At 53.0% G+C, this 10,485-nt stretch overlaps 1 protein-coding gene across 2 annotated transcripts in view; it reads right to left on the bottom strand.

Moving 5' to 3' along the window:
* Window positions 1–7,741: 7,741 nt before the first annotated feature.
* The window catches only part of KBTBD13 (kelch repeat and BTB domain containing 13), a 3,078-nt gene continuing 334 nt past the window's right edge, over window positions 7,742–10,485 (bottom strand). The window contains exons 1-2 of one of the 2 annotated variants that reach the window (XM_029951502.1): window positions 9,287–10,485; window positions 7,742–7,825 (exon numbers count right to left, since the gene is read on the bottom strand). The exon at window positions 9,287–10,485 is cut by the window's right edge and continues 334 nt beyond it. In XM_029951502.1, coding sequence (XP_029807362.1) covers window positions 9,325–10,485 — 1,161 coding nt within the window. In that variant the 3' untranslated portion in view covers window positions 7,742–7,825; window positions 9,287–9,324. Of the gene's footprint in view, window positions 7,826–9,108 lie in introns of both variants that reach the window. The other variant, XR_003913153.1, reaches the window with a different exon arrangement.

Here is a 10,485-nt window from a genome sequence, read left to right as displayed (position 1 = left end):
GGAAAGCTTTAAGAATCAGGACTCTCCCAGAAACTCTCTCTGGTATGTACACACCCACTGGCCTCAGCAGGGAGTTGTGAGATGTATATGCCTGCATGCTAGGGACAAGGGTGGTCCTGAGTGGGATAAGAACTGATCACTCAGTCCTACCCCAGAGAGGGCCCATTCAACCACCAAATCCTTTAAGTGTCTCCCATGAACTCAGCCCTAAACTAGTCCCTCTAAGAAGACACAGCCCCTGTTTCCAGGTGCCACACTCAGTTGGTGTAGCCAAAACTACAACCAAGGAACCATTCACTTACTAATTCTTCCACCCAACAAACCTTTATTGAATGCCAGCTGGGTGTCAGGCCCTGCTGGGCCCACAAATAGTAGAAGGTGGAAAGAAGAATGAGAAATGGCCCATCCTGGGGCTGGCAGGTCACCAGTGCTAGGCTGGCCAGCATGGGTCAGCATGGCAGCTGACTGAGAGCAGGTCAGCCCCTGTGCTGGTGATGATGGCAGTGGAGGCAGAAGATCAGTCAGGCTTTGGGCCAATGAGGGCTCTGAATGTCGCACTTTGCCAGCTCCCCCTGTGGACCTGGGTCCTAGCCAGCATCCCTGCTGGCTTTGCTCCCAATTTGGCAGTGGGGCACTCACCCCTGTCCCTGCCTCTCCCTCTCCTGGCGAGTGGCCCTGCCTCCTGCCCATTCTCTTCCTGAACCTGTCCTTATAAGGCCACCCATTCAGGAGATGTGTGTGTGTTGTCTGTCCTCTGGGAAGTTGCCCACACAGCGTCATCGGCTGTTTTACGGCTCAAGATTTTTAATCTATGATTTTATTTATTTATTTATTTCTGGTCATTAAAAGAACATTTTAAGGCTTTGCAGAGACATTAACTGGGTGTTGGGTGAAGGCAGAAGGAGGAAAGCCTGGGGCCTGGGACCCAGAAGGGACTGGCCCCAGGGCATGGCTTAATCACACATTCTAAATACCCTCAGCAGCTAAACAATCCCATGAACCTCAGCAGGCCCTGTGCTGAGCACAAGGAAGAGAGGGAGGATGAGGGTCAGAGGGGCACTCGGGGACTCCACCATGAGGACAGAAAACTCATAGGCCACAGATTCTGGTGCAGCGAAGGCAGCCTCCAGGCAGAGGTGAGGTCCCACCCCGCAGGAGTTTGCGCCAGGCTGAGAGATCTAGGAAGGGGGCACAATTGAGCCAAGCCTGGCAGGATGGGCAGAAGTTCTTCACATGGAGAAGTGGAGGAAGGACATTCCAGGCTGCAGTCACCCAGGCCCAGGACAATCTGGGGCCAGAGGGAAATGGTGAACTTGTCAATGTGCCTGGACCGGGAGCCTTAAGGAGTCTGGACTTGATGCTGCAACCAGGGAGGAACAGTCAACACAGTGGAGCCAACAAGGATGATGGAAGGGAGACCAAGGTGGTCGCTACAGTTTTCTGGATCCCCACCTACTCTGTTCCCTTCCATCTATTCCATTCTATTCCAAGGTCACTCCTGATTTTTTTAAGTGACACCAGTGAACATGGAGGAATTTCCTCCCACAGCTGTGGGCCACCTTAGTGTGTCATTGGTCAAGATGTCCTGTCCTCCCCTGACCAGGGGGTGGGCACGTATCACCCACACAGGCCCAGGCTGACTCTGTGGTGTAACCTTGGTATCTCAAACATACTCACTCTGGCTGCAGCCTTGGAGGGCTGTGAACAGTTTCTGCTGCAGTGGACCCTTGCCACTGCTCGGCTCCTATCCTTTCCCAGACAGGTGCTCTGGCCTTCCTGGGGAGCCTGGAGCTGCCCCAAGTCCTTCCGACAGAATCCTGTTCTCCCTTAACTTAGCCAAAGGTGATTGCCCTTGCTGCAACGAGAGGACATGAGTAAAGGCAGCAGCCAAATGGGGCAGAGTGTGTCCTATCACTCTCAGAACCGAGAGAAAGGTCTAAGACTGTAAAGTGGGATTCGGGAAACGTGAATGGAGGCTTGCAACCCTGCTTCTCACTGAAGGGACTTCTCTCCATCAGGGAGCCTACCTTGTGGTCCTGTAACTGCCAAAGGGGCTGCCTCCTTCATTCCTCTGTGAAGCCCTGGGCACAGGGACTAAACCTGGTTTGTCTCTCTGACCCTGGTGCCTGGCACACCTGGTGGTTAGAGAATGTGCTCCAAAGTGTTTGCTGAATGAAGAGGAAGGAAGGAGGGGAAGGAGGGAAATCCATGAAAGTTAGCCCACTGAGGGGTGGCCTATGCTGAAAGGTAACTGGCTTCCACAGAGGGTTCACCGAATTGTCAGGTGAAAGACTCACCAGAAAGTATTGAGGGAAGCTCTGGGTACCTGGAATAACACCGTTAGTGAAGTGATTTCAAGGGACAAAGGCAGCTAGTCCCCATTCCGTAAGTGCCCTGCCTGTCAGAGCCTGGAGGGACCACATGTAGGGCCTAGTGGCTGCTGGGAGGGGCTTGGTGTTAATTGGCACAAGGCCTCCTAGTATCTCAGGGAAGGGATAGAGGTCCCGGTTGACTCATGACCGCTGGGTGTGCTCTCCTGGGGAGAACATGGCCCCTTTTAGATTGACAGCAGAGTTGAGCAGAGACAAGCATGGGTCACCAACGCACAGGCCAGAAGCAGGGACCATAGTCTGTGTGTTGGACCAGGCTGAGCTCTGAGAAGGGTGGGTGCTGCAGGTTGAGGAAGCCACCACCTCTGAATCTGTTATCAGGGCCTCTGCTCTCTCCCTCCAAACCCCAGACTAGGTGGGGACAGCTGATCAAGGAGATGGCTGAGTAGCAGTCCAGGGTGGTTTTCCAGGTTCAGGCTAGGTTACTGCTTCTGAAGCTAAGTGTTTGGCATCCCCCCAGGGGTTCAGAGCCTTCAGATACAGGTGCTGGGGCCAAGGCTGATACCTTTCAGGATGTGGTGAGAGGCCTCACATGCCTGCCCCTCCACCTTACTTGGCTTATGTATCTAAGACACTGCAGAGTCAAGGGGTTATATTCTGGGAACAATGCCTAATCAAGAGGAATGGTGGCAGATACTTTCAAGACCAAAGCCCCACTTTGGCAATCCCAACCACACTATGTAGTCATTAATTACCTTCTCCATCTGGAGCCAGAGCACCTGCTACCGGCAAGACAATCCACTGCCCTTGCCTAAGGGCCCGGGGTTTTCTGGTTTACTGACACTTGCTGTGGGCCTCACACTGTCCTCAGCTCCTTCTGTGTACTATCTCACTCACCTCCCAACAGCCCTCACTGACAGATGCCACCTGAGGCTCAGAGAGGTTAACAGCTGCCCTAGGTCATACAGTCAGAAAGTGTTGGAGTTAGAATCCAGAAAGTCTGAGCTAGAAGCTGGGGTATCCCGGCTCCCCTCACCATGCGCCTGGCACACACATTCCCTCACCTGATCACACAACAAACATGTGCACCAGATGGGCTATCATCTTCAATGACAGACACAATGCAAGGCTCAGAGAGGTAATGCAATCAGGCCAACATCACCCAGCAAAATGGATGGCAGTAATGGTCTCCAGGGGTCCCCTTATGTGTCCTGCAGGACCCCTTCATTAAACCTGGTAAAGGTCAGGTCTGGCCAGGGCTGTAGGGAACCAGGCCCTACCTAGAGGCAGGGGCTGCAGACCTGCCTGGTCCCTCACTTGGGAGGGGACAGTAGAAGCTGCGCTCCCTGAAGCTCATGCATCTGGTTCTGTTTCCGTTCCCAGCCACTCCTCAGAGAGCCTCTAAAGGTCACTTTTTTCCCCTCAAATTCAAGTGGCTCAGGAGGCAAAGGCCCTAGCTTCCGGACGCTGAAGCACCACCCCTTCTGGTAAGATGTTCTTCTGGTTCCCATCACTGTATAATCAAGCCAAGACACGGAGATGGACATTTTCCAGTCCTTTGCTGTGCCCAAACCTAGCCACTCAGTGACAGATGCGCAGAGAGACCAGGACCAGAGGGGACAGGGCACGTATCTCAGCAGGAAAGGATGGCACACTCAGATTGGGTGATCAGAGTCTCTTCTCAAGGCCTGGAAAAGCTACTACAGGGACAGTGCAAGACTAATGACAGAGAGGCTCTCAGCACTGCTGGGCTGGAGAGTGACGGGGAGAGGAGCTGTAATGCACGCCAGTGAGGGGAGATCAGCGTGAGGCAGCCCTGTGGGAGGGGGCCAGGAACCAAGTCCCCTACTTTCCACTCCTCCCCACCCCTCACCTTATGCTGGTGCCTCCTTTCTGAACTGGAGTCAAGAGAGTCCAGTGATTTAACCCCCAAGGGCAGCCTCCTGGGGTGTGGAGCAGGAGAAAGGGAGAGTGGATCTGGAAGGGCAGACAGGAGCCGCGCAGCACAGGGCAGGGTGAGGGGCTTGGTACTGGAATTCAAGAAACATGTTATCTGGCTTCAAACACCTGCTGTGTCTCCCCACTTCCTACAGAATGAATGCCAAGTTAGCCTGGCATTCAAGGCTCTTTACACTCAGGTTCTAACCTACCTCCCTAAAGGGAAAGCTAGTGGTGCCTCATGTAATCTATCTGCACAACTCTGTATATGGTTAAATCCTACAACCATGGACATTTTATAAAAAAACCAAGTTTGCCCAGAAGACACAGCTGGCAAGTGATGGAGCTGGAGTATGAAGCCAAGTCCCCTGATGCCAAAGCCGATGCTTACTGGTCCTGCCATCCTGTCTCCTCACTGAGCGATAAATGCGCAGATGGCAGGACAGTACTTGGCTCATCCAAAGCCTGCCTGCCTCATGAAGAGGGTCCTGATACAGGGAGGAGTGCGGGGAGGAAGGGATGTGGAAGGTGAGCATAACACATGCTGGCCCGTAGGTTCTCACGTCACTCTTACCAACCCTCCGGGGCAGGAACTGTCCTCCCTGCTTGGAGCTGAGACACTTTCATTTCAGCAACGTTAAGGTACTTAGCTGTGGTCACAGAGTGGTTACTGTCAGAGCCAGGGTTGACTTCAGATGAGCTGGCCACCTGGCAGACACTGCTGGCCCTCTGCTGAGCCTGCAAGATCCTCAGTCCCCTCTTCCCACCCCACGCCACTAGCGAGCTCCCTTTCTGAGCACTTGCACTTCCCTCTGCTAATCAGGACTGGGGGGGTTAGGCACATTTGCGGAAAGTCCCTATTAGAGTAAAAACGTTACTGAAAAGCAAAACACACTGGGCCACACATCAAAATTGTGTGTGAGAGGGATTTGAAGGGCACAGGTGCCCAGATGCCACATTAGAATTCAATTCCTTTGTCTTTGTCCACTGAATGAAAGCAAAGGGCTGAAAGAATGGGATACCAAGAGGGCGAGACTTAACTAGGAAAATAAGGATGGAATCATGGAGAGCAGGCCTGATGGGTCATGGAGTGTTTCCCACTCCAGCGAGGGCCGAATCATGTGGGTTGCAGAGGTCACCACGGGGATGAGTCCTGAAAGACCCCTCCATGGGGATCCCACAGTCTGTGCCCAGGATCGGGTGCTCAGAGGAGGCCTCTGAGCTGACCTCTGTTTGTCCCACTACCACTGTTAACTTGCCTCTATTCCTGGCATGACAGCAACCTGAAGCAAAGCAATTAGGGTGAAAAAGTGACCCAGCTGCTTGGGGCCAAAGGAAAATAAACAGACAGCCCTGTGCAGATTCCAGTATTCCACTGCCAAGAGGAGCGATTCCTCACAGGATGATTAGCACTTTCAACTCCAGTCTCCTCCCCTCTACTGAAGGCAGAGGAATGACCTACGAGCTGCTGTTCCCAGATCCCACTCTGTCCTGGAAGTACTGTGGACCCCACAGCTCACCATCCCCCTGGTCACCTGCCCTGCCCTGCTAGAAATGATACCCCTCTCCTCTGAAATCTGACAGCCTCTAGGAGTTTTTCCTCTGATTGATCATTCATTCATTCTTTTGACATTCATTGGGGACCATTCATTCATTAAATAATTAAGCCCCTACTATGTTCTAGTCACTGTTCTGGGTCCTGATGATACAGCGGTGAAAATCTCTGCCTTTGTGGAGCTCAAGTTTTAGTATGAGGAAACAGACTCTAAAGAAGTAAGCTTAGATGCTAGATGATGCTAGATGCTATGGAGGAAAATAGGAAAAGGGAGTAGGAACAGCAGAGACTGGAGAAAGTCCTTGCTCTTCCACTTGACTGGCTGTGTGACTTTGGGTGACTCACTTGACCTTTCAGGTGGTCTGCTCACCTGCACGCAGACATGGTGAGCACTCTTGCCTGGGGTGGTGGGAGGAATGACAGAGCCTGACCCATAAGGTCAGAGAAGGTGGGTTGTGTCATGAAAACCTCCCCACTTTGTGAGAGGGAGGGAGAGGGAGAATATGTGAAAGTGCAAACACCCCTCAGAGCCTTAACAAGTCATTAGCGCCTTCAGGAAGCAGGACCTTAGAATCCCAGCTAGATTCTAAGGCAAGAGAGCCCAGGACAGTTAGTTTTCCTATGACAGCCAGAGAGAAAGGGCATTTAGGGGAGCACTTAAACCCCAAGAAGAGGTGGTGCAGAGACAAGGGTAACAGGGAGGAGAGTGCTAAGGAGACTGGCAGAAACTCTGTCCATCTCAGAATGTCTGTGAAGCAAGGAAGCAGCTACAGAAAACAAACATGTGGCCTTGGGTTCAAAGCTGGGCTCTGCTACTTACTAGTTGTGCTGCTTCTAATCACATGACCTTTGGGTGTTTGGATTTTTTTTAATCTTCAAGAGTAGGGGTTTTGCCAAGCTGCCTGCCACTTAAAATTCTTACAGAGCTTAAATAAGCCAACTGTGGGAAAGCTCACTGTGAACAGTGCTATTATTATGCACAAAAGACATCTCAGAAAGGGCTGCTCTGGACCAAGGAATACCACCCCGCCCTGTGGACAGGTTCACACAGCAAGCTGCAAAAGCTGCCAAACACAAAGCTCTGTGGGTTGAGAGGACAGATGAGCGGACAGATCTCAAGATTACAAACCTCAGGGTGTTCAGCACTGGTTGGGAGGAGTGAGTAAGGAGGAGAGTGCTCTGAACTGGTAAGAGAAATTATCCATAACTTAGGAATAGGTAGGGGCGCCTGGGTGGCTCAGTCAGTTAAGCATCCTACTCTTGATTTCGATTCAGGTCACGATCTGATGGTTTGTGGGTTCGAGCCCTATGTTGGGTTTTGTGCTGACAGTGCAGAGCCTGCTTGCAATTTTCTTTCCTTTCACTTTCTCCCCCACCCCTGCTTACCCTCTCTCTCTCAAAAAAAACATTAAAAAAAGAAATGGTAAAAGGACCGTACATCTTTTCAACATCATTGTGGGGCAGAGTTGAACAGTTAAGCATTACTTAATTCTTGGGAGAAATTAAATACCTGTTTTACAATTTACCATTGACTAGAGTCCTGACTTTGTGAAGCTACATGCTGGCTAGTAGCTGCATGTATAAGTATGTGTGTGTATGTGAAGATGTAAAGGATTTTAGTCCAGTACAGGACCACAAAAGTTATGGTTTTATTGTCCTGTTAAGATACTAACCAGCTTCACCTCTTAGCAAACGCACTTAGGTTTTTTCCAACTAAAGACACAAATCTCAAATGGTCCTCTGAACCATTCTTCTGGTTCCCTTGTTAATGAGTTAAATAAACCTTTGACATGTGATAAAAAGTATACTTTGACAACATCAGAAAGTAAGAACTACCTAGCTCCCAGGCCTGAGGTAGAGCTGGAGTGGGAAGACGGATGTGAAAGTACTTTGCTCGTTATTCACAGGATGCAAAAATCAGGATTTATTGTTGTAATTCATCAGATTAGGCTACTCCAGGGCATGCAGGTCCTGGGCTTCTGAGGGCAGCTTTCTCCAGGGCCTGGGACACAGGTCAGGGAAAAAGGCAACTTGGGGCAGCCCTTATGCTAAGCTCCATGCTGGTACTACATTCGAGGTTTCTGATGAGGCTAGGGTTGCCCATGAGTCTCAGGTCCAGGAGGGTGGAGACCATTCAGGACACCCAGAGATGTCTGCCCAAGGGCATGGAGAAGCTGGAGGACTGGCATAGGCATCTGACCAGAAATCAGGGTAGGAATATTCTAAAGAAGGCACCTCATCCAACACCAACACTAAGGAGTACAGCCTCTACAACCTGCGTTCTTTCAGGACCTCATTATTTGATTCTGTAGGTGGGAAAGTGCTCAGGTCAGGTGAATGCACAACAGGGTGTCTGCCCTTGCTATCCACACACGAGCACGGTTTCACACATACACAGGATGATGTCAGTCAGGGGTCCAATGAGCAATGTAGGCAGCCAAGGTCAGGAACAGTCAGCCCTGCACAGAGGAGGTGGGTACAGAGCCAAAAGAGGGGTTGGTGGTGGAGAGGAAAGGCATTCCAGGCCTAGAGAATGACAGGAGCAGAGGCTAGGGGAGAACAAACCTGCAGAAAGTGGAGAGGGACACAACTGAGGGAGATGAGGCAGTGAGACCTGGCCAAGACTGGGCTCCTACCTTGAGTGAGCTGAAGTCATGGAAGTTAATAATCCACTGCCCGGGGAACCCTCCCCACCCCCTCCACCTCTCACTCCAGGTTCGGCTCAGTTATTGTCTCTACAAGCCATCCTGGCCTCGCTCCCTCCCCAAATGCCTTCATCTACAAGCTATTCTGCCTTAAACGCTGGGCTCTCAGAGCCTCTTGCCAGTTGCCCCAGCTTTCCCCCATCTTTTCTGAGCTCTACACCTTCTGAACCTTCCATGCGGCAGCTAATTATCCTGCCTGTCTTCTCCATACACTTTGTATATGATCCTCCTTCCTACAGTTACATATCTTTTCTCTCCCTATTTTCCCTTTGTCCAGATTTCTTCAATACTTTATTGCACTGTGGAGTTTTTGTTTCGCTTGTTGCCTTTAGCCCTTAGTGGATCAAGACAAGTGCGTGTAAACCTTTTGTTGTCTTGGATTAGACTCTATGCTTTGTGGGTCCCTCTGGCAACTACAGCTACATTAGGCCTAACACTGTACTGGGCACACAGTAGGTGCCTAATTCTTGCCTACTGACTGGCAGTTTAACATCACTTAACTCCCTCCTTCCCATTCTCAATTATTGGCCCATTCACATACAAGCCTGAAATCCTACCCCTCACCGGCAATGTGACCCACCATCTCTTGGCAGAGCCTAAGTAATTTGAGAGTTCAGACCCTGGTGTCCCCATTACTCTTTGAATTTCTTGGACATGTTCTTGTCACCAGAAGGCCCCAGACCTGGATGTTTCAACCAGGGAGACAGAAGTTCCACATAGCTCCAAAGGCCAGCCTTACTGACTCTGCCATGGCTCACCGAAGACTCGAGATATCCCCTCTTGAGACCAGCCCAGGTCACAGTTCTGGTGTCGTTGAGGCCACAGGCCCCGGGGTGCCAGGAGGCAGCCTAAGAAGGAAGGTCTGCAAGGAGCCGGGCCTTGGGAAACCGGCCTTCTCCCTGAGCAACCTCCAGGTGCCACCCTCAATGGCATAGAGCAGCGTAAACATGCGATTGACCGTATAGACTGTGTCGCCACGCACCACGGCTGTGAAGAGCGCTCCCTTGCTGTTGACAAACTGGCCAGGCAGCGCCGTCCACTGGCCCGTGGCCAGGTTGAAGCAGTCGATGGCGCAGTGTAGGAAGTCGTCGGAAGGTCCGTTGCGCACCACGTAAAGACTGTCGCGGTGGGCCACCATGCAGTGGCCGTAGCTCTGCGGGCGCCGCAGCTCGGCCACTGGCAGCCACGTGTCAGCCCGCACAGCATACTCCACCACAGCCGTGGTGTCTGCTGGCCGCCACAGACACACGAAGAGGCGGCCACACGCCTGGGCGCAGGGCACGCCCGCAGCCGGCTGCGGCAGATCGGCTACGAAGCTCCAGCAGCCCGCAGCCGGGTCGTATCGCTCCACAGAGCTCATGGGCGTCCTCTGGAACTCGCCGCCTATGGCGTAAAGGCGGCCATCGAAGCCGGCCAGCGCCGTGTCGTAGCGCGGCTGGTGCGGGCTGGGAAATTCGCGCCACATGCCACTGTCCGGGTCGTAGCAGAAGCCCAGCTCCACCACCTCCTTGCTGGCGCCCCTCACGCCACCCACGATGTACAGTTTGTTGCCCAGCGTGGCCACGCCCGCCAGTAGCGTGCTGGCCTCCAGGGGCAACGCGGCCAGCGTGCGCCACGCGTCCTCCTCCTCGTCCAGGTAGCAGAGCGTGCGCGACGCGTCCTCCAGGAAGCCGGGCGCGGGCGTGTGCGTGCCCACGGCCACGTAGCTGCTGGGCCGAAGCGCCGCCACGTAGGCGCGGGCCTCGGGTAGAACCAGCTCGGCCGCCAGTTCGCGCGAGCCGTCGCGGATGAAGAGCGCGGCGCTGCGGTAGACGTCGTGCAGGCCGAAGACGGCGGCCGCGTCGCACAGCAGCGCGCAGTTGTCCGACGTGAGGCTGTGCTCCAGGAAGCGCGCCAGCGCCGGCGCCTGCAGGAAGGCGGCGCACTCCACGGCCTGCAGCAGCTCGTCGGCGGCCGC

Source organism: Suricata suricatta, chromosome 9, assembly GCF_006229205.1.
Source record: "Suricata suricatta isolate VVHF042 chromosome 9, meerkat_22Aug2017_6uvM2_HiC, whole genome shotgun sequence".
In the NCBI taxonomy this organism is placed as follows: domain Eukaryota; kingdom Metazoa; phylum Chordata; class Mammalia; order Carnivora; family Herpestidae; genus Suricata; species Suricata suricatta.
The sequence above is the reverse complement of the archived record's forward strand: the minus strand, read 5'-3'. Positions and strand labels throughout refer to the sequence as shown.